This window comes from Lagopus muta, chromosome 19 (assembly GCF_023343835.1).
Source record: "Lagopus muta isolate bLagMut1 chromosome 19, bLagMut1 primary, whole genome shotgun sequence".
Taxonomy (NCBI): domain Eukaryota; kingdom Metazoa; phylum Chordata; class Aves; order Galliformes; family Phasianidae; genus Lagopus; species Lagopus muta.
Window position 1 is genome coordinate 8,879,643 of NC_064451.1, and position 23,557 is coordinate 8,903,199.

The following is a 23,557-nucleotide window of genomic DNA, read 5'->3' on the forward strand; positions in this document are numbered from 1 at the left end:
TCAGCAGTATAAGCTCAATTTTGTTCCAGTACATTTCTGTGTAATAATGTGTTGTTGGAGAACTACACTTGACTTTATCCCATTACTTTGAGCAGGGAACTAGTGATGCTAGTTTGAAAACACAAGAAATAATCTATACAGTGAATTAGGAGTTTCATAATTCATATCACTAAATTTCTGAAAGCTGTACTACTCTGAATATCAATGTTCTGCAGCCCACAGCTATTCTGCTTCGAGCATTATCACTCTGCAATTGCTTATAAACAGCCCTTTGTGGGAATAATGAAAGAATAATACTCTGTGCTGAGTTTTACTTGTTCAGTTTGCAGGATGCTCTTGCAGAACTGTAAGTTATACTAGAAGTGCAGGAATACACACATTTCTGTATGCATAGATCATTAAATTATAACAGTACCAGTAGTAAAGCAAACCTGCCAAGATGTTCTGTTCCTCTTAATTAAGCTTGATCTATTTGTGCCTGCTGACTTAAGATGCAGTTAGTGTCCACTGCTGAGATGACAAAGTACCCTGAGTAGCTTTGTGATGGTTATGCTTACAGAAGCTTGTGCTTTTCTAAGAACATAGAAACGAGCACAAATAAATAAGTACATCTAGTTATTTCCATAGAACACTATTAATCAACTTATTCACAGCAGCTTTGAAGTACAAAGCTAAAACTTACCTTCTGCTCTACTCCCTTACAGATTAGTGTTATAATTAAACTTGCTGTTAGCTTAATGTAAGTGGATAGAGTTTCAAAACGGCTTTCATGGTAAGATGAACCTACTTTGTCATAGTTATACCAGTATTAGTGATCTGAAATTCATACATTACAACTGTAGTTCTGGAAGCAGTATCTGCTTTCCTTTGTTACCATTCTGTTCTGTGCAAGAGCAAATTGTCTAGAATATTGCACAAATAAGTTGCTAGGATTCCCATACCAGTGTACTGCATGGGTTCCATTGGCAAATAGAATTTGTTCACTGGATTTCTCCTGTTTCTCCACCTCCTCTTTTCATTACCTGCTTATTTACAGAAGTGGAAAAAAAATATAATCTGCTGCAGCAGCTTTTAGCTTGTGACATGGATAGCTTAAGCCTCTTACCTAATTTCTTGCAAACTATAGGAAAAAACCCAATACCGCCTCCCATTGCTCTTAGTTTACTAAGGCTGCTGATTTACCATAGTAGACAAACCTCCTTTTTTTTTACTGTAGACTGGTATTTATGGCTTTGGAAAAGGCAGTTCATCTTTCCCACCAACTTGCTGTCTGTTATACTTAATGTCCTCAAACTGGAACATTCTACCTTCATTTTTTCCTTCTCTCTCTCTCTCTCAGTGCATTCTATCAGGACCAGGTGTGTTCAGCAAGCAAACGTGTTCAAGTAGAAGCTGCACTGCACCTTGTAAACTGCAAAGTGGCTTATGGTAACTGGAACTTCTAGATTCAGGTAAGAGGCAGGAATTAGGCATTAAGTCCATATGCTATTTTGGACTTACTTTTTAATTTATTGCAACTCTTAACTCATCTCGGCTCCCCTGTTCCAGTGGATGACTACATTCAATTAATGTCCTTTAGAATTAGTTAATTTGTCATAGTAGAGATAAGAGTCTAGAGATTTTGAGAAACATGCAGTGCTGGGCAGCTGAATTACATTTTCATTTTTGTTTACACAGCACAGAAGAGATTGTACCTTTATCTTCCTGCCACAAAACTTTCAAGTTGGAAATTTGATACCTTCTGTCTCAATCTATGGCTAACATTTTTATATGCTCTTTAAATTCTTCAGCTCCAATTTATCAATGGATTATTAATTAAACATGCAAGAGAACTCTCCCACTGAAACTTCAGTTGTTGCTACAGTTCCTGTAGGCTAGTTCAGTAACATCATTAAAGTTCCCTTAACCACTAAACTACCTCTTGTACAGCATATTTAACAGTAGAGTACAAAGAGTTAAGGCACCAAATACATAACAAAACAACATACAAAATAAGAAATTTGCTTTTGAGCTGCACATCTTCACTTACCACTTTGGATCATTCAGCTCCTCTTAAGCGTCAAGGTAAGTATTTGGCCTGAATGTTTCATTTAGCCACATGAACTGGAGACAAAACACTGAATTGAATCTTACACTGAAGTGAATTTTTCTCTCACAAAACTCATAGAACAACTTTTGCTAAGGCATTCAAATGCCTGTGCGGTGTCAGCTAGGTCTAGCAGAAAGAACACCCTCTTCTGAAAAACCCCAGTCTGCAGGCACAAGGCTGTGTGCATCCCATCATGTTTCTGTGTTTCCTATTACCTGTCTTACCACTTGCACACAACAGATGAATCACTACCATTTCTGTGAGTACAGTGGGAAGCGGCAAGGTATTTCAGGGTACTGAAGAGCCTGCACATAAATAGGCATGGATTTAGACGACAAATTATTAAGCTAAAGAGACATAATTACGGGGCTGAGAAACAAATCACAGAATGGTTTGGTTTAGAAGGGACCATTAAGATCATGTAGTTCCATCCCCCTGCCATAGACAGGAACACCTCCTAGGGATCCCTGTGGATCCTCTGGGGGCATCCACAGCCTCGCTAGGCAACCTGTTCCAGTGTCTCACCACCCTCCCAGTAAAGAGTTTCTTCCAGCTTTATAATCAGCTTTATGATGAGAATTCTCTTAATGTCAAACAATTACTAGTTTAAATGGTTAACATTCTAAAGAAAATATGAATGAAAGCTGCTTCATAACCCATAAGCACTGGGTACTGAGTTTCTTCAGTGAATCCTCTAAAATGACTTTAACAGAATTTCTGCCTTACAGTAAGGATCAGTTTAACAGCAAATCAGATCTGTTAAAACAGAGCAGTGAAACCAGTGAGTTGTTAGACAGTCTTGTACTGTAGATAGTGCATGCAACTGTGATACACCTTTGCTTCACTTTGAACAAGTCAGTAAAGTATCTCATTTTTCAGTACTGTTTTTTTTCCTTTTTTTTTTTTTTTTCCCCAACAGGAAGCTTGCAAGGGTTTGTGTCCCAAACATTCAGTTACTGCTTCTTCACACAGTACAACTGCACTGAATGGAATTTCTCAGTGAATCCAGCAGAGTTTATTTTCATTCTTTTTTTTTTTTTTTTTTTTTTTCCAAATGAAAGGTACCGGTCTGCTTTCCAGCTGAAAACAGCAATCTGAACATAACTCATTCAGAACATATCTCGTCATGTATCCAAAAGAATCCAATCCTTGTAGAGTTCCTGTGCTGTTTCACAGGGCCTCAGGAAGTAGAAACCTTTTCTGTGAGCTGCTTCTGTGATTTGGAACTCACTTGAGGGTGGGAGGCAGTTTTTTCTCTTTATTAATTAAAATGCATCTGTCTAAAGAGAATTTAGCTAAATGCACTAAGTAATAATGCACAATTATTGCATGTTAACCTGTGGAGCAAAGGAGGCAAAGAGAAACTTAGAATCTTGTCTAAGACTGAAGTGCTGTTTGCTATTTGTTTATACAGTTCAGGGATCTCCACTAGACTGTGATGATCCACTGGTTCTTAGAAGTACAAATGCAGAAGTATAAAGGAAGCAGGGACAATGTGTTTCTATGCTATTTCTGTCAGGGATCGCTGACTGAAAATACCGAGGCATACAGACTGGTTTTCTGAGGACATGGCTGGACTGGATCAAGGATGGTACACTAAACCTGCTTGCGTTTATGAGTTTTTGAATTGCAGGGGATTGATGTCCCACAGTTGAACACCTCCAGCCTGGAGATCTCTTCCCCAGGCCACCTGTAAAGTTTCCATGCCACTCCTCTTTCTACCTGGTAACACAAGAAACTCAGGGTAGGGAAGTTTTGCTTCGCAGTCCAATTAAAGGAAAAACACACAAATAATTTTGGAATTGGATAAGATACACTTTAAATCTTTTTTCCTGCCAGAAGGCAAGTGTTATTAAAGAAAGATCAAAGATATTAGAATAGTTGTCACAGATGTTTGCATGAGTAGAAATAGTCCCTCAGCAAATGGATGACTTTCTAGGAAAACCTGCTTCCCTGGAACTCTTTGTATGCCAATTAAAAGCATTCAAGAATCTAGAAACATATACAGAAAATTCTGTAATTCAACAGAATCAGTTATTTACAGGGATGTCAGAAGGAAATTTGGAAGAGGTAGGCACAAAAAACAGTGGCAAGGGTATTTAAGTAAGTGCAATGAAAGTTATGGCAGCAGGGTCAGCAGATCCATGACACATTCAGCAGGATCCATGACAATTGCTGAATCATTTTATTAACTCACATTGGCTACATGACAACAAATTAGACAGATCAGGAACCACCTACCCAGGCACTAAATTGTCGTTGTGAGAGTTGGACTGTGTACTGTGTCCAACAGAAACTGCTTGGGCAACAGAGGCTGCACATTACACAGACTCTTCATGGGTAGAGGCTGGCCTCCCTCCATCTGTGTGGCTCAGTGCCCAGGAATAAGGTCACCATGGTCCAACTCCTGAATGTGCGCTTAAGGAAGTCAGCAAGCCCTGGCAGAGGGAGGACATGGTGGCAGGAAGCATCGTGCACCATGCTTTCACCTAGCCAAGTGCTTTCACTGTTACTCAGTTCTGGTTCTGTAACGTACAAGCTTTCAAGCACAGGATGGTGATGGAATAGATCTCGAAAGGTTTATGCAGATTTTGATATAGTGTTTGTATAACGTACAGGTAAAACACTTGCTCAAGACGGCAGTGCACTTCCCAGTCATTCCAGTTTGAAAGCCATCTTTAGACAGAAAATGCCTGTAGAAATCTGACGTGGCTGGCAAAGCAGGATTTAAGTTCCCTTGTAAAAAATATATAATTCCTTCAAAATACAGAGTTTCATATCTGGGTAAATTGACAAGCATTCCAGCTGCCACTCACCCATTAGGAAGGAAAATGGTGAAGAATGGTTAGCAGTGTACAGGATCTAGGGATTTTCATAGGTGAAGACTGCTGTCATGCATGGGTAACTCAGCAGGCTGGTTATACTTTTCTCTCTCACGCAGCTCCATGAAATCCAAATTGTTATAAAGGGAAAGTAAGTACCTGCATGATTACAGGTTTGTACTCAAGAGCAGCTAAAGGCAAATAAATTTTAACAATGGAATAGTCTGCATTTTAATCTCTCAATTCTGTAAATAGCTTTACTTCTCTCAGGGTCAACCAACCAGGCCACTCAAGCTCACATTTTTCTTCTGAAGTCAGTGTAAATGCTGCTTATCTCCAATCCAGACTGCACAGGCCAGTTTTTCATTGTAAAGTTCTGGTTTTTTTCAATCCTTTAAGTGCCAGACATCATCTCCCAAAATACACACTGTTAGCATCTGGTTAGCTAAAACTAGAGTTAAGGTGGGAAGTGAATGGATCTTTCCCAAATGTCCTATTGATATGTAGGAGTTGAAAGGTACTTTTCAGAATTCTTTCTTTTTCATGAACCAGAAGTTCAAACTATAACGTTTTTTGCTTCACAGACATGTTACTACAAAGATAGCAGCTACACAGAGCACATGGAACCAGTTTCCACATTTTACTGCTGGGTGTATCTAGAAAGACACAGCTCAGTAACCATCAAATAGTAGACCTCAGGCTCACAGAAAAGGCACTTCAAACATGCTCCCGTGAGATGTCTTTTAAAAAGGCAATGAGCAAGTATTTATGCAAAAGAAAGCAGATTCTATTTCTGCCTTAGAGTAACAGTGGTTGTTACAAAATCGATCGAGCAGCTGTTATCCAGTTTACTCATCAAATAATAGCCTGGTATTTCAGTTAAGTTAAAAGTTACTCTTAGAATTTAGTCCGTAACTGTTCTCTCAAATGCTCATGTAGTAGGCATGTGTGGAACTCGCGAGTGACACTTCAGCACATGAATGTTTTGCTCAAGTTCCACCATCAATAGCTGAGGTTCCTGGGCTGTCTTACCAGCCATTTCAAATGGCTTAAAAAAAACAAACAGATGTAAGAGTGCAGTATGTATTTCAACATCAGGACATGTCATCCATCCTACTGAGAAAGGGTGCAACAAAGCCATGAGGACAAATTTTGGAGGTATCTACTGCTTTATGAGCAAAAACATACTAAAGAAATTTAGTGTCTTTTCAGTGAACAAAAGGAGAAGATCCAAGAAAGTGAAGATTCCAAGCAAAGTAGTAAGGGCAGAATGGTTAGGGTAAAGCAGTAATGACAGAAAAATGTGGAAGTTCACAGGCAAAACAATGCTGATGGAAAGCGATACACAGAAATGAAGCTGCCAAATACAGGCCACAAAAGAAAGATCAAAGAAGTTAGCAAGACATCTCATTATTCAGTTCTTGAACTGGACAGATGACTGCTTGTCAGACTGTAATCATTCTGATTTAAACCTAGGAAAGGAATACTCAAGAGAAGTTCATTATAATGCACCATAACATTGCCTTGAAGCATATACAATACTGTCTTCCAGAGGAAGCAGAGCAGCCTGCTGCTCCACTATCAGGATTGCTTAGCCTGACAAGCTGAAAGAATGAATTGAATTTTAAATGAGCTTCAGACCAAGCCCTGCGTTTGCACCTTGAAGGTAACAGAAGATGAAAATCTGCACCACCAAATAGGAAGCACATCCTGATGGCTCATCAGTTGCACCTGCAAATGTAATCAAATGGCTGTGTGCTTTAACAGGCAAGTCATGGTAAAGTTCCTTAAGTTCATTTCCTCCAGTGCAAGCACATAGGCCACTTGCATGGTCAAGTTTCCACCAACATTAGCTAAACTAACAAAATTTGACAGCTATTTTTCTACATCAGCCTATGAATTTTACCCAGACATATCCTCAATTATGGAGAACCTACATATGCAGTTATTTACCGAGTTTGATGTTTTCAATTTTGAAATGAAATACAGTTTGTTTTTGGCATTATATTTTGATGCAAAATAACAAGCTTTGGGTCTGATTTACTACTACATATTTCATACCAAGTATTTTTCTAATTTTGTACCAGTATGAACTGTGATCAGTCAGGGCTATTTAATGCTTTCATCTCTGAAATGAGACCCTAAAATGTTAATACATCACCCCACTCACCCCACTCCCCTCCCCCCCCCTTTTTTTTTTAATATAAAAACAGTTGTTTCCAGCAACTTCAAGTGCTGCAAGTATTGCAGTTGAGGAGCACTGTACTATGCAACTTTGCATAATGTAAGGTTATATAAATGCAAATTAAAAAAGTAACTATTTTAAAACTACACGTATCATGTGCACCATATAAGTCGGAAACCATTTTCCCCTGTGTAAAACATTAGTTAAAACATCTACTTCAGCACTGAAAATATTTATGGATGTCTCTATTTTCATTTCTATCTTTAGAAAACTACAGCTGAACAATTTATTCATGTAGGCTTAAACCCTGCCTGCCTGCCTTCCCATCTCCTGCTGTGCCCACTAGAGGAAAGCAGATCGGCTGCTTTGTGAATTAACTTGGCCTAGTGCAGTCTGATCTCTGCAGATTTAAACTGTAATAAATATCAAACTTCTTCATTCTTCATTTGGAGTTCAGCTTTAGTAGTTGAGGGAGATAATTTCTCTCTTACAAGTTAGATAGCGTTCATATTCCACCTGGCATTTTTATTTCACATCCCTGTCACCTTGGTGTGGCTTTCAGCGCAGGCCGTGGCTTCAGTACCTACCCGAATGTTTTCAGCAAGTATGCAAGGAATGCAGTGCCTCGCACACAGCACTATCAGTACAGCTTTCTAGGCTGTGCAAAAGGATATGTGAAGTACAACAGTCTGCTGATAAAACCAAACTATTTCTTAAGTGCATTAAGTAATATTTTCTCATTAAACTCAAAGCAGAATATTTGAACTGGCCTTGACAATGTAAAAAGTTGGAATTCAGACCTAAGTATTACTTGTTTAAACACAGAGTTAAATAATAAAAAACGTACCATATACAAGACTTTCACAGGTAAGTGAGGTTTCTAGGAAAAAAAAGCAGTAAAAATACTTTTTAAGCTGAAAATAAAATCTCTTACCTTTTATATCACGATCTCAGCTTACAGTCATTAAATTTCTGCTTATTTTATACAAGTGCATATGGCTATGAAGGTCCGGAGAGAATGAGAATAAAGTGGTATTAACCTGCTGAAAGCTGCTCAAAAGTCTTAACTGCAATATATAGATGTTCCAATACCATTTACATAAGCAAAGACATTTACCTTTCAGTTATTGCTGATTACTGATTCACAATCTTAAGAGTATCAATAAACAAATACTTAGAAGGAAAAAACCCAACTAGTAAATAATAGCAGCAAAGATCCTGATCTGGAGATTGACCAGATACTACATTTTCCTATCATTTGGTGATAATTTTCAGAGACACAAAAGCAACTATTTCAAAGTCAAGTTCAGGCCTACCCTTTTTGTGCCTCACATTAATGATGTGGTAAAGAAAGAGAGAGAGAGAGAGAGAAAGAATAACTTTTAGTTAGATTTTGGAGAAGAATATACTACATTTTCCTGGCTTTTTGCTACATTTCATGTGTGCTGACATGTACAATGGTACAAAGCACTACTGCTTCAGAATTGACCACTGTAAGTCTTTGTAGCAATTTGTATAGGAAACATGCAAATAACCATAGTATTAAAATTCTAAAATACTGAAGTATGGAAAGTCAATGCAGGATTCACTGCTTAAAGCGAGCGCCCTGCTGGGTCTTGTTTTGTTTTTCCCTCCCCCTTAAGCCCACCCCTTCTAGACCAATCTTTCTCTCCTAATGTAAAGAAAATAACCAGAAGTATATACACATCTATTGCTATGTACCCAAAGAAAGGACTGTGGCTTGGAGTATTGCTTTTCATTAAATGGAACAAAGTTCAAGAAGTGAGAAAAGCACTTTGGAAGGAAAAAAAAAAAGGAAAAATTCAGATTCCATGTCTGAAGTTGAGAAACCTCAAAACGAGCCACTTTTGTTCTTGCTTTTAAGACATGTACAAAATGCCATTTCGAGCCACACAACCTGATGGTTCTAGAAGTCAGAGAAGAAATCTTGAGGGCCCAAGTGAATAATAAAAGGTGCGATGCTGAGAGGCTGGCAATAGGGACTGTCAATGAAAAAACCACCTACAGTGGGAAAAGAGCAGAGAAGCAAAACTTCATGTTAATTTCAGAGAGTGGCTGAAGCTAAAGCTCCATTTAAATTTCTCTGCTCTTTCAGCTGCAAGTGGAATTTTCATTGTAAAATGGGCACTTTGAATTCTGTGAAGGTATTGAAACATCTAACACTGTCCAAGGTTACCACTTTCTAAACAAAGAACTGACAGCTCATTCATATTTCCAGTAAAGCAGAGAAATGTAAAATATGCAGCAAGGGGGGCAAGTTTACAATGTGGTTAGTAACTCCCAACAAATGACAAAAAAAAAAAAAGACTTTTATCAATTGTCTGAAATGACTGCCATCATGTTGGAAAAGAGCATAGCGCCCTCCTTGTTTTGAAATAAGGAACAAGTTCTTTGGTATACAAATGTTTATTGTATACAATTGGTTCAGACATTATTTTGTTAGAAAATTTTACAAATCTGGGGATTATTGAAAAAGAAAACAGTTGCCAATTGGGAACTCCAAAACGGGCCGGGGGGAGGAGGGGCGGGAGGGAAGGGGGAAAAACGTGTGCAGAGGAAATATTCCTTTAATGAATATTTGATTAACAAAAATGGGCTCTTATCAGCCATGCTTTTTCTGCTCCGTGATGGCTTCCTTTCATCCATAGGCCAGCAAAATGTGTTGGTGATTTATGAGCACCACTCAATTTGGTTACATGCTCCAGACCCTGCTCTTTATTTCAACACTAATGCGTGTATGACAACAGCAGGCTCATCGCTGCTTGTCAGTAGATCTTCATTTTTTATTAAAGTACCACCAGCACCAAACAAAAGTGAGAGCTACAGCAGAAGAAAAAACATTTAAAGATAGAAATATTTCTAAGCACAAATACTTAGCTTCACAGCTGCAGTTAATTCTAAGAAGAGCAGCTTGTTATATAAGCCACCCCTTATTAAGCTGTTGTGTAATTTCTTTCCCTGTAATGGAGGGGATGGAGAAAAGGAGGAACTTTACATTGCTTTAAGCAGTTCTTAGATCCTCTTCATAAATAAAGCACCCCTCTGCCTCAACAGCAAATTCTGTTGGGGAGCAGTGCATAAGACAATCTTGAAAAGAGCATGACCTAAAGCAAACCTCTGGAAGAACAACTGGTGAGGTCTGAGAAGTACAACCACAGTGCTGCTTATTTTGTGGGGGTGATACCTTAATAAAGACTGCTTGAAGCCTACAGAAGGTTTTGTGCATAATTCTAAAGTACATGGAGACAGCATGGAGCTGGGACCTGTCTGGGATCCCAGGACAGGTGTGCACGCTCCTTAATCTGAAAAGAATTCATTTGGTTTGAGCACTAACTTAAGAAAAGTACTGGCCTATGGCTGAAGTGTGTCACTTTCCACAGCAGCACTCAACAAGAACTGGGACAATTAAATAGCAAGTTTTCATGGGGACCTTGTTGCTGCTTTAGATTCTTGTAAATGTAAGGGGAAAAAGGAGAACCTTTTGTTTTCATAAGAAATTAACAAATAAAACCCTTACTGAAAAAATAGTGAATGGAAAATCAAGGGTGGGCAGACAATCTTAAGAGTGAAGAAGGCCACAAGAACAATTGCATTTTTTTTCTTTTTTTTTTTTTTTTTGTAAAAAACGAAAGGAAAACAAGCAGTTTTTGAGTTCTAAAGAATCTGACTGTAATGTTATCGTTGTCCTTTCTCTGGGCAATACGGACTTAATTGTGTATAGCTGTAATTACATAATGAGTCCTTTTGTGGGAAATTCCATTGTTTTTCACAGAATGTAACCTAACACAAAGAGACAGTCTAAGATTAATTCCCTTTGTTTGTTTTTCAGTATTCTGTATACAAATGAAAAATCTTGGATAATTAAGACTGAAGTCACTGAGAATTTCAGTATGCTGACTTTAAAGGTTCTAAGGAAACTCAGGTACTGATGCTTAGCTCTATAAAATAAAACAATATCTAACCCGTATTTTACTAAGTTTATTACAGACCATAATATTTACAAACTTGTATTTTAACTGTGAAGTTTCTGTTGTGTGGTTGTTGGTTTTTTTTAATTTATTATTATTTTTTAAAGAACTACGCCCTACTTTAAGACTTTAAGTAACCCTACAACAAGTACAGGTCATTAACTGAATCTGTGCGACTGCATTAGGAAACAGGCAGTACTCTTGTGTTACAACAAAACAGTTTATTTGTGATCAGTGTTTTATATTCTATACATCCTTCACAAATTTAATTTTACATAATTGGATACTTCATTTAAAACGTAAGGTTTAAGCTTCTAGTTCTTCCCTATAACAGAAGGCTGGTATAAGTTATTTGAAAATGAGGTAACATTTCACAGAACATTTTTTTTCAAGTTTTAGAGAACTAAATTTGCATTTTGTTAAAATCAAAAAGTAGGAAAAAGATGTTTCTTTACAAATGACTTTGCTCAAGTATGTGTTCAAAGGAAACAGGATAAAAAGGCTTTTTTCTTCTAACATTCTGTACTGTACTGTGTTGTTCAATCAATAGGAATTAGCTTCTGCCATTTGCTAAAAGAATGAGTAGTGGGGAACAGGATAAGTTGGGAATTTCATAACTGGTAACAGAACCATTCTCTTGGGTAAACCTACAGAGAGAAAAAAGGGAGAGGACTCCAAATAAGTTCAGTGATCCAAGAAAGTCAGATAAGAGCTTATAATCACGTTTGCATTAACCTTTTTCCAAATCAATCAATGTCATTTTAGGGTGCAGAGTCTCAAACAGTAACATTTCAACGCTTTGTGCTATTTCAAACAGATGGTTAGCATTAAGTTTGCTTTTATTTTTGTCCCTGTATTTTGTAAAATTAAGCAGTATTCTCAAAAGAGAATGTGTTTTGTTGAAAAGAGATTGAATTTTAACTCTCATTTTGAAATAGCTTCATCTCTACTACCTCATTCTGTTTTCTAACTTCATAGCCCAGTTACAGCTGCAGATATTCTAGACAGGAACTGCTATGCATAGAAGAAAATTCACAGGGAAACTGCAGTTCTCATAAGCATCTGTGTAGATCAGTCAGAAATCAAGCACCTACAGTAAATTCAGTATCTTCTTTGTTTTGCATTTGCTATCCTGTATTGAAGTTGCAAGTCTGGAAAGATTAATATATGCCTGATTTCATGATTATTATAGAGTTCTTGTGGCCTCACAAGCTTCTGCACAATTAAATGCTTTTTAAAAATATTCTTTCCTATTTATATACTAGTTTTTAACCTACGTATCCATTTAGAAATCACAAAGCAGCAACAGCAGGTATTCCAGAGCATCAAATGATCAAAGTGAAGTTTCCCAACATGCAACAGCTTACAAAGGCAGAGAGACGTTTACCTTACAGCCAAAAAGCATTATCCCAGTACTTCGCATCACAGTCATCAGACATTAAAAACAGAAACTCTTTATGTGAAAAATGGGGGCATCCAATTCCACAACGCTTTGAAGTCAGTGATATGTCACATATACACAAATAAGGGATTAAATCCAGCTCCCAAAATAAGCATCATGAGAAAAACATGAAACAGAAGGAACGAAGAAAGGAATATAAGAAGCCGCAAGTGAAAGTCACTGCAGAACATTGGTAACAGTTCTGTCTTCAGCTGGGAAAGGATTTGTGTTATGTCACTATATGCTCTGGCTTGTAAAAATACATATGGGCAGGTATCTAGTGATGTAGGCTATAGCCAGTCACTACAGGTTGGGAAGAAGTAAAGGGATTCTTTTTTTAAATGCATGCCATGAAATAAGCTATAAACTTAATTCCCTTTTATTTTCCCTTGAAAAAACATGAAAAAAAGGTCAGTGTACAGAACACACCAATAGGAAAGCACAGCTGTCAGCTGCCATTTTTCAAAGCACTTGGCCAGTCAGTGAGACAGGATTTGCAGAGCTAGAGAGGTTTACTTGAATTTACAAGGGAGAATTCCACACTTGTAAGTGCAGCCCACTGTCCACTGTACTTCCCCTTTCCACTGTAGAAGTATAGAATAGGACCAGCCAGTCTTAGTCAAGCAAAGTGAATATTTTCAATAAAGCAGCACCACTTTTCCGATGCTTATAGCTCATACCTCTAAAAGGAAGTGAAGAAATAAATATTTGAAACTGTTTCTAACTTTTACAATGCTATCTGGGGAGTTGGTATTTTCCAAGCTATACAAATTGGAAAGGAACAACTATTATAAATATGACAAAAGCTAGGAAATAGGAATGCAAGTGTGGTTTCCCATGTGAAAAAAAAAACTGCAGACCTTGAAATGTACCCAGCTTGTCATCTGAGTAGCAGGATTTCCCTCCTGCTCTGTGACAAGTGAGGACACTGGTACCAGTTCTAGTAGATGCAGGGTTTGTTTTTTTGTGTGCCAGGACATATCACTGACTCCAAACTCCTTTGCTCCCATTACCACATAAACCTCATTCAAAGTAACCAAAAGGGCCAGATAGAGATAAATCTGCTATGTTAGTCTAGCATTAAAAAAAAAAAAACAAACACAGGTGAGTAGGGAGAAGTTGAAGTAAGAAAAACCTTTCCCATCATTGCTAAATTTTAGTTTATTTTACTGTCTTCATGAAACCAATCCTTTACCAGCCTGATTTTACTGCATTTCTTAGTAAAAAGCATTGTGGCAAATGACCATATACTACCATCCTTGCAGCCTAATCACAGTGTAAGCTACACAGAATCATTCTGTTTGTCCCAAGTAGCAGTGGTTTTAGCCTGCAGCAAGGGGGTGTGCTTGTTGGGGATTGGCTTGTGTATGCACACAGACTGTACTGCATATTTCATGGAGTTGCCTATAGTAAGGGAGCTTAGTCCACAAGCCAGTTAAACTTGTAGACAAATATTTTGCCCATGATTTTAATGTCACTTAGATAAATATTGCTCAGAGATGCTGACATAGGCCCTTCGGTAGTCTTTGAATGGAGCACAGATTGGCTGTAAAAAGTAAGAAAACTACTTCAGTTTCAGTATGAGAGGGAACAGGCAATTAGAACAAGCAGTCCTTCCACAAGATCAGGCAAAGCATAGGCAAAAAAGCTACTCCAACCAAAAAAGAACCACAAGGTTATGGCATAGAAGTGTTCTTGTAGTCACAGTTTAAGAGCTTTAATCTCTTAAATTTCTACTATAAACCCTAAGCCAGCTTGGACTGCCACATTTGGACTGGCACAAGAATTTCTGTGTATTTTCTAATTTGTTAATTACTGGGCTGTACGTACCGTAAGCTGGTGCAGCTGTACTGTACCCATACGGTGCTCCATAGCCTGCAATACAAACAGATGAGGGATGCATTTCATTTCCCCTGGTAACTGCAGACAGTTGGTGTTTGCACACCAAAACACATGTACCCTTTCTGGTACATAGCTTTTCTTCAACTTCCACAAGAAGGAAGGTAGTGCTAGATGCCTGTGGCAGATGCCGTGTCATTATCAGTGAAGTTCCTATGTGAATTCAGCACTTTCTGATACTTGACAGCCAAAAGAAAGTTTCAGAAAGAACATCTGAACATCTAGATGCAAACAGAACAGGAGCCTTTTTCCAAAGAGGTAGGCGTTACTGTGGAGTGAGATACAGAAACAGTGCATAACACCAATCTTATAACAACATCTCAATAATTGAGGCTTTACAGGCTGTGTCCCTCACCTGCTTTATCTGGTGGGATTACTTGTCCATCACAAAAAGCAACAGATTTCTGAGAAGAGGATGAAGAGAAATACTGTGTGTCGGCCAAGACCAATAAAAGCTTAAAACTGCAATGACTGGGAAATTAAACCTATTCCTGGAGTAATTCCATGCTGGCAAAGAACATGCCCCTGACAGGTTCAAGTGTCTCATAAATGACTCCTCAGGCAGAAAGACAGTTCCAAAACCAATGTTAACAGCCATTAAAAATGAATTACTGTTTTTTTAATATTTATGATTACATCAACATGCAGGAACAATGAAGACATCATGCTGTTTTACTGCGTTCTACTGTGCCAAGAAGGAGGTCTACCAAACAACAAGGCTTTGCTATTGGTTTGTGTGAATAGCTGCAATTAGAACTCATACTGTAATCTGAAAAGGAGAAAGTGAATATTAAAATTTTCTTGCAGTTCTGTAACACTTTACACTGCGTCTTTCAAACCTACTTGCAATCTGCTGGTTAAACAACCAACCAACCATCCGTCACTATATTAGATGGGTCTAGTGAGTCTAGTAGCTGAGCACCTAACCTTTCCAGCTTAAACAATTTTGCTTCTGATGGTTGCAAATCTGCCCTGAAGAATCAGCAGTAAGGTAACCTGATTAACAACTCAATTTCTCTATACAGTAAGTATGACACACAGATGTGAACTACGAGGCCTCTACATTCCAAAAGATCCAGTGCTCACTGCTAACCAGAACAGTACAACCAAGATGATAAATTAACATCAGCCAGAGTACAAATGGAAATTCTTTTAATTATTTTTTAATCACTACAGAAGGTAATGCTAGATGCTGTGCTTGTATGCCAGATTTCTATGGACAACTTCTGGGATCACAGTGACTCCTAATCCTGCCAGATTTATCCCTGCAAGAAGTTCTTAAGAGGGCCACCCATAATGCTAAAGGTCCATGTCCAAGAGATTCCTTACTTAGGAAAAAAAGCTTTGGGAATTGTGCCATAGCAGAGAACTATGGAAAAAAAAACAACAGAATAAAGCCCAGAAAGCTATTGTGGGGATAGCTGTTTTCTCTTACTCTGTGTACATGGAGTTCCAGGTTGCAAACTTGTGAAGGATAAAGTACTGCCAGTTTTGGAGCTCTGATTTATTTAAAACCCCAAGAATTCTCTCTTTTGCTTTATCTCAGATGACTGAAGCTGAATAGGTGACTAACACACAGAATGGAAGACACCAGCAGGCAGAATTGAGTGCCATGCCTTACCTGGTGTTAAGTATCCAGTAGCAGCAGCTGCCCCAACAAATGCACCTCTTGTTAAAGCACCTCGTCCTCTACCTCGCACAGCCTGGACTGCTGCAGAAACAGCTGTATTGACAACTCCTTTAGCCTGCTTGGAGTAATAATAATACCAATTCAGAATGTTAAACATTGCTGGAAATACAGGACCATCTACATTAAATCACTATCTTTCCTGAATGTCTTTAACCATGCATGATGCACTGTCCTTGCTTAAGGCAGAGTACAGAATAGAAAAGTTATGTCAAAAGAATGACTGACAGAAACTGCGTCCCTTCAGCAAACACGTTCTTGTTCTAAATCAGGATCGTGTTCACCTTACTCAGACCTTGTAGTCAGCACGATCAGGCTGTGTTTCATTTTCCAGAGTTCTGGTTGTGTGGTCTTGACCTACCCCAGTCGTTTCTGCACCTTTCTTTGGTATGCCTCTCTGCTGTCTTTCCCTACAAACTGCCTCTTGCTGATTCACAAAAAGGCCTTTGCTTTTCTCCTACCACCCTGAATCCATGTATCTTCAGCAGGGTCAGGACTTCACTGCAAAGACAAATCACCACCTCACAAACACTAGACTGCTTTAGATCAGCATTTTCTTTTCCACTGTCAAAAGATCTCAGAATACTGCAAGGAGTTGCAGAAACTATTACTGCTTACTGCATCAGAGCAGAGCTTAGTGTTACTAGATGCCCCCTTGGCTGTCTTCTAGAAACACTGTAAAATCCTGCATATCCTGTCTGCGGAACATTATCCTATGAGGTAGTGTTTTTCTGATCTTGTAAACTTTCAGCACAGTAATGAAAATTGAAATACTCCTAACCAAAAGTCTTAGTAAAACGAGGAGGATTGTGATTAGTAATAGAACGAAGACAAAAACAGTTGACTTGTCATTTAAGTCTATTCTACGATACATTCTGCTCCTGAAATGACAAGAAAATCCTAATGTTAATGTATTTGTACAAAAGAGACCCAGATGGTAGTTGGTAATCCTCATGGTTTGTTTGGTTTTTTGTTTTTTTTTCTCCTCTGTCAGCAGTTCTCTGTAGGAAAGACACTTGATAGTTTCTGCTCTGTTCAACCTTAAACTTGAGTGATCATTGGGGCTGTTAAACCTAATGGACAAGACCAAGATTACTTTTTGTTTGTTTTCTTAAATTTTAGAAGTGTTTTTCACTAAATGAAATCTCATTTGCAAAGTCTTGTACAGAAATTTCAGCCTACTCCAGAACCTAGAATCATAGAATCATAGAATCACCAAGGTTGGAAAAGACCTAAAAGATCATCCAGTCCAACCGTTCACCTATTCCCAATAGCTCCCACTAAACCATGTCCCTCAACACAACATCCAGCCTTTCCTTGAACACCCCCAGGCTCGGTGACTCCCCCACCTCCCTGGGCATCCATTCCAGTGCCTGACCACCCTTTCTGAAAAGTAGTACTTCCTCATGTCCAGCCTGAATCTCCTCTGCTGTAGCTTGAAACCATTTCCCCTGCTCCTATCACTGATGACACGAGAGCAGAGGCCGACCCCCAGCTCACTACAACCTCCCTTCAGGAAGTTATAGAGAGCAATGAGGTCTCCCCTGAGCCTCCTCTTCTCCAGGCTGAACATTCCCAGCTCCTTCAGCCTCTCCTCATATGGCCTGTGTTCCAGACCCCTCACTAGAAATAATGCCTTTGCCAAACTACACATGATTTATTCTCTAAGTCTATGTATGTAAGTGATGGCGGAGCACAGTATGCTCTGACAAAGTGTAGACTTCCATGTTATCACTCAACTACTGAACTTACTGTATTTTCTCCAGCTCATCACCACCTCTTTATGCCACCTTTTCTACTGTATTTCCTTCAGTTTAAACTCCTTAATAATATGAAAACATTTCACAGTGGCAATTAGTACTGTGTGGTCCCAAATACCATACTGTGTTGTTATGCTACTGTAGTTACTGTCAAAGAATAAAAGTCAGAAGCCTTACTGTGAGCCCATAAGACAAAACACTGAAATTACTTCCTGTAGAGACTCCTGTATCATAAAAGACACAGAGCTGTGGTAACAGAATGCAAAGCAAGCAACAGTTCTTACCTGGGGAAGAATTTTCTTCTTCTTGTTGTTTGCTGCATTAGGTCCAGAAAACAGTTTCTCAAGTGCTGCTAATGCAGCGCTTGCTTTTGCTACTTTCTTATTTGGGCCTGCACCTCTGAATTTCTGGCCATCTACTTCTACCTGAAAATCAAGATAAGAGTTTATGTCTGTTATATACCCTTGGGAATATCATGCTATACCTGCTGGTCAGCGATGAGACAGCTTCAGTAGTTAAAAACAAGAACGCTGTTGCTTCTGAAACATAATAAAGAATACTGAAGTGATCACATGAACCACTGTTATCACTGAATCAGGAACCTAGAAACTACATCTAGAAGTAAAAGAGGACCAATGTATCTACTTGATAATGAATTTAACCAATATGCTTTAAGTTCAACAAATAAGTGATGCTGCTTGGAAATGGGATTTTGGAGTCAAACTTTGATGCCTCCCTCATCTTTAACAGTGCCTCATATACCAACATCTTTGCTTACACTATACTCATACTATTTATCTGAAGTGCTACCTCATACCTCTTCTAAAGCTCAATGCTACTTCAAATATAGCAGAAGTAGGTGAAGACAAACAAATTTAATCTCTCCCAGTCATTTCAAATGATACTGATGACAACAGAAGATGCAGACTGTAAGGTTACCAAGCATGTTTGTAATGCTTGCTAATCAGATTTATTTTTTCCCAGGCTGTGGATCTTTTCTCCTACTTATGTCAAGATATGATATGGTTTAGGGCTTTCGAAGTTCAGCTTTAATTCTCATTTTGTTTTCCTAGAGCACAAGAGATTCTTCTGCAAGTCAGGGGAGCAGTAAGAGATACAAAAAGCAAAATAAAAACAAATATAAACTGTTGCAACAAGCAACTCCAAGAACTGAAGCAGTGTTAGTAAAATCGCTTACCAACTCTCCAATTCTGTTTTGCTCACCTCCATCACAAAGCGCTTGTCGTGGCTTCCCCCTGTTTCAGAGATGAGCTCATACTTCAGACCTCTTCTTTTTTCATTGAGCTCCATCACTGGATTTTTGCCACTTGCTGTCAGTATAGGACCCTGAGTTCTTACCTAGAGAGACATTCATGGGGTTGATTTAGAGCCTTATGTCCTCAAACAGTGGACAGATATCTGCAGCATTACAGCACACAGTGTCAAGTGGTCAGCCATTTGGCAGCATTTTCAATTTTTAAAGCCTTTGCAGTAGCATTTTGTTCCCAATACACGTCTCACCAGAATTTCCAGGAGCAGACCTGTATCAAAGGTAACACTGCCTTGATAACATGATGCACTAGAACAGGAGATAGAAACTCTCTTTTCTAGCACGATAGCAAGCTAGTGGTTTCAGAGCCTAGTCTGGTATCTACATATCACCAAGCATCACACCAGCTGCACTCAGAATTTAAACCCCCAAGGTATCCAGGACTGAAGTCATGGTGTCAAGTTCCTTGAAATCAAATGCTGATACAGGGGATGCTGGCCTTCACAACCTTGCATACTTCTCTGCTGCTTGATCTAATTACTTTCTGGTGCTACTGAGAGCTCTGACTGAGGAAGTTTCAGCACAGGTCACATGTTGAAACAAATATATCTGGAAGCAAGGAGGGTTGTGTTTAGATCTAAGTGCACCAGCATGTGAGCCTGCATTATAGTGCACTCAGCTACAGGTGCAAATGACCACTCACAAGTAAAGAGTGATGGATTGAGAGAAATTTCCAAACACAAGTTCTAATTTTAAGGATCAAGAGTTCTAGTGCTAGGAACTGTCCTTTGAAAGTAAATTAATATACTAGAGGCCCATACCACCATGATTTCAGAGATGTTCAGTCAGGACTGCTAAAATTTCTGGTAATTTGAGGAATACTGTATTTAAATTCAAATTATCAGTCTGCAGCCTATGGCAGGACAGGTCTGAGCCTGGAAATTCTTCCATTTCTCAGCCACTGCTGTAATTAATAAGTCATCATCTTCCAGCAAGGAAAGAAAGAAACAAAAACCACTGTATCTCTTCATCACTTTGACTTTTCTATGGACTACTCACCTCTAGGGTAGTAGAGGTGTCAGCTGTAGAATTTCCAGTATTATTGCTTGAGATTGAAGACACTGTTTCATTTTTACCTTCGTTATCTGATTTTTCATCAGAACTCACGCACTCAACATCTGCATCAAAACCGGTTGGATAACCCATTGCTTGTAAAACCTACAACGAAAATACAGGTAATTGGCTGTAAAATAGCTACTAGTACAGAAACAAAAACAAACACAGAAGGCTGATCACAAAGGAAGAATGGCCACCAGACTCTTAGTAAAGGCACAATGCTTAGAAAATGTATCTTTTAAACTGAAATGGAGAAAAGCAGAGTAGCTATAGGAAAAACAGTCCCAGGTTTCCAGAAGTAGAATCAACACAAACAGAAATTTTAGTCTCTTCGTGCTGTACATCTAGCTGAATTTTCAGGGCTGCCAGTTTTCAGAAAGGTCAGATCTAGAAACTGAAACGTTAAGAGTAAGCTCCCTTTTCAGTATGGGAAACCAAGGCCCAGATTTGCCTGGGGTGTAGGGGGAATAGTGAGAGTGGGGTGCTGGCCAGGGAAAGATAGTCTGCCACACCATCCATTTGTCCTTGGCTTGAATCAGGGATGTTTTTAAATGCAGCCCAGGATATGTGTGTGGAGATAGGGAACAGAGCTGGGTAGGTACCAGCAAAGATCTGTCAAACACGGAGAAGTTCAAGGGCAGAGAAGTTACAGCCCTTCAGAGCAAGCCTTAGCTCCCCTTCCCCACTCCCTGTCTTCTACTTCCCTGCAAACAGCTGCAGGGAGTGAGGTAAAATAAAGGCATGAGGAAGAAAGTCAGGAAGGACACACATGCAGAGCTGCCTTTCCTGAGGAACAACACATTCGCTCAGATACTTTTGGATACTTTGAACTTGAAAGCACAAAGGACAATGGGATTTTCAATACTGAAATCAAAAGAAAGCACAGAGTTGCCAGATGAAGCTTCTGAAAAATGCAGTTCTTCTTAAAAACGCACAGAATGACAGATGCACTTGTTTTTACCATAATTGCAGTTAAGAGGTTCTCCTACAGATAATTCATGTGAAAGAAACTTCCCTTTTTCCAGAAACCCAAGACTTGGTCTGCTTTAGTATCTCAGCTACCTCCTTGTCATGCAGTAAAGGTGCTCACATTGGGCATTCCAGTCTACTAATGTTTAAAATACAAGAGCTCTGACAATGTGCAGCACCTACAAGAAGTCAACCAGTGACTGTGTTTCAGTCTCTTACTGAAAAACTGACTGGAGACCAACCACTGTGCATAGTGTTTACCACTGTGCATGAAGGTATTCCAATACTGAAGACAGAAAACAGCTCCTTGTTTCAAGGAGTTTAACTGTCTGTGAACGGAGAGATTTGGAGAAGAAAGGGGTCTAAGAAGGAGCCACCAACATGCTGAGCAAGAAGTAAAACGAAACTGACACACAGACACCCCTCCCACCGCTGATGCAGAACTTCAATACCACATTCAGTCCATGAGCTGACATGTAGAGCCATGGGAGATTTTCCTTCCACATTGTTCCTCTCCACTATTCTAAAATCAGTGATGCTTTTTCATCCAATTGCCCAACCACGTTCTGAGTACATAGGTAGCAACTCACCCTCACTCAGATAACTGTATTTCACTAGCATTACTAGTTCTGACAACCATGTTCCATGCTCTGTGTTCCAAGATCTGAGGTTAGCTGATTACTTTAGGCTGCCTTACCTTCACTGCCACGTGGAGCTTGGCTGTTTTCTTAGAAGGTCCTGATGCTTCATATGTTGTACCATCAACATCTACAGACATTGTGAAGACTGGGGCATGGACTGGACCAGACTGGGACAGCAGCTTATACTGAAGCCCCGGCCTGATTTGGTTCAGCCTCATCAAAGCATTCATGAGATCTATTGCTTTACTATCTAGTACTAAGTGGGAGGAGAAGAAAGGAGGGAGATTAACAGGATAAATAAAGAAATGAAACAGTTTGTATCAGTTTGCATTTAAGTGCATTGTTGGTATAAAGGTGAAAACAACCTCCCAGTCTCTTGAAGATTAAGGGTAATCACAACATTTATGTCTGCAATAAGCTATTTCATGTTTGGGTAACTATAATTATCCATATTTTAAAATGAATTCAACTCTCTTACAGCTAACTGTATTCTTCCTGGCCTTTATAATAAAAGTTTTGTAAGTAGTGAAGAACCAGACACAGAACTGGCACCAGTGGTAGCACAATCAAAATATCCTTTAGATCTACCTAGATATCCTCTAGATATAGATATCCTCAACGCTGAGATCTTTTTATTCTGTGCATAAATTCAATGTCAATGTTTTGTAGATGAAGCATTTTATGTTTTTCTTGTGGGAGGCTATTGGGAGACCAGTAGCTATCTCAAGAAGGGAGTGCAACAAGGCAAACCTTCACACTGCAGTATTACTGAGGAAAAAACAGTAGAGTGAAGCAATCAATAAAATACTTTAATCATTTAGGAAACCTAAATTTTTCCATGACCTGACAGGCTATTCCATTTAAAACACAAGTGACTGGGTGATTAATACATGTCAGGAGACATCCACATACACAGTAAGAACTGTGTAACACTTGCAGTGCTGGACAATAGCAACACCATTTTTTGTTCCACAGACTGTTTCACACACTATTCCACTCCACCACAGAGAAGCTCTTACACCAGTTCCTATGTATGGTGTATCTTTGAAAACAGAATGGAGAAGTGTTCACTTACTTTTCCTCAGATTACGCTTCATCTTTTTATTTGGATCTTTATCATCCCCAACACCATCTTCAAACGGTCTCTTGAGAGCAGATGAGCCTGTACCTAGGGTATCATGAATGTACTATTAGAAAAAGAAAATTCTGAAACAGGATTCACAGCAGTCCCATACTGTTCTTTCCATGTTTATAACTATGAAAAAAACCCTCAGCCTTCAGTCAAAGCTTTCTTATTTGTACATGTGGGCCAACAGTAGCTTATTACTCATTGTACTAAGCCATGGAAGATGTCTGTTTCCAATATTATGTGCCATAATAGTAATGAAATTCTTGTTACGGACGTTCATTATATGCTTTTTCATCAGTCTAAATTCTCCCCTTCCCCATCATAAGAATCATAACTACTGTTTATCTTTAGATCCCAAAATGACTTTGTGCTTAAGGAAAACTGTCCATACCCTAGCTATACTGCTACTGCTCTGTTGGTAGTCTGGAGAAGAGAACTTCCACAACAAATAATTAAGTAAAAGACAAAAACAAACAGAAATTTAACATAAAGAAGAGCTTTTGCCTTACGTTCATAGCATGTATCTCAGGAATTTTGTTCATTCTACATTAATTCCTAGT

At 38.9% G+C, this 23,557-nt stretch overlaps 1 protein-coding gene and 1 long non-coding RNA gene across 19 annotated transcripts in view; one reads left to right on the forward strand and one right to left on the reverse strand.

Moving 5' to 3' along the window:
• The window catches only part of LOC125702592 (spermatid perinuclear RNA binding protein), a 72,789-nt gene that overhangs the window by 12,137 nt on the left and 37,095 nt on the right, over positions 1-23,557 (reverse strand). For 9 of the 18 annotated variants that reach the window (XM_048966083.1, XM_048966081.1, XM_048966085.1 and 6 more), the window contains 8 exons: positions 22,944-23,036; positions 21,925-22,124; positions 20,202-20,360; positions 19,097-19,231; positions 18,157-18,297; positions 16,047-16,173; positions 14,357-14,401; positions 1,445-9,118 (listed from right to left, as the gene is read on the reverse strand). In XM_048966083.1, the coding sequence (XP_048822040.1) occupies positions 9,024-9,118; positions 14,357-14,401; positions 16,047-16,173; positions 18,157-18,297; positions 19,097-19,231; positions 20,202-20,360; positions 21,925-22,124; positions 22,944-23,036 (995 nt within the window). In that variant the 3' untranslated portion in view covers positions 1,445-9,023. The other 9 variants (XM_048966089.1, XM_048966087.1, XM_048966093.1 and 6 more) reach the window with 6 other exon arrangements.
• LOC125702595 (uncharacterized) lies at positions 1,352-11,682 on the forward strand. Its single transcript, XR_007380647.1, has 2 exons — positions 1,352-1,451; positions 10,947-11,682. It is a non-coding gene; the product is annotated as an uncharacterized LOC125702595 (long non-coding RNA).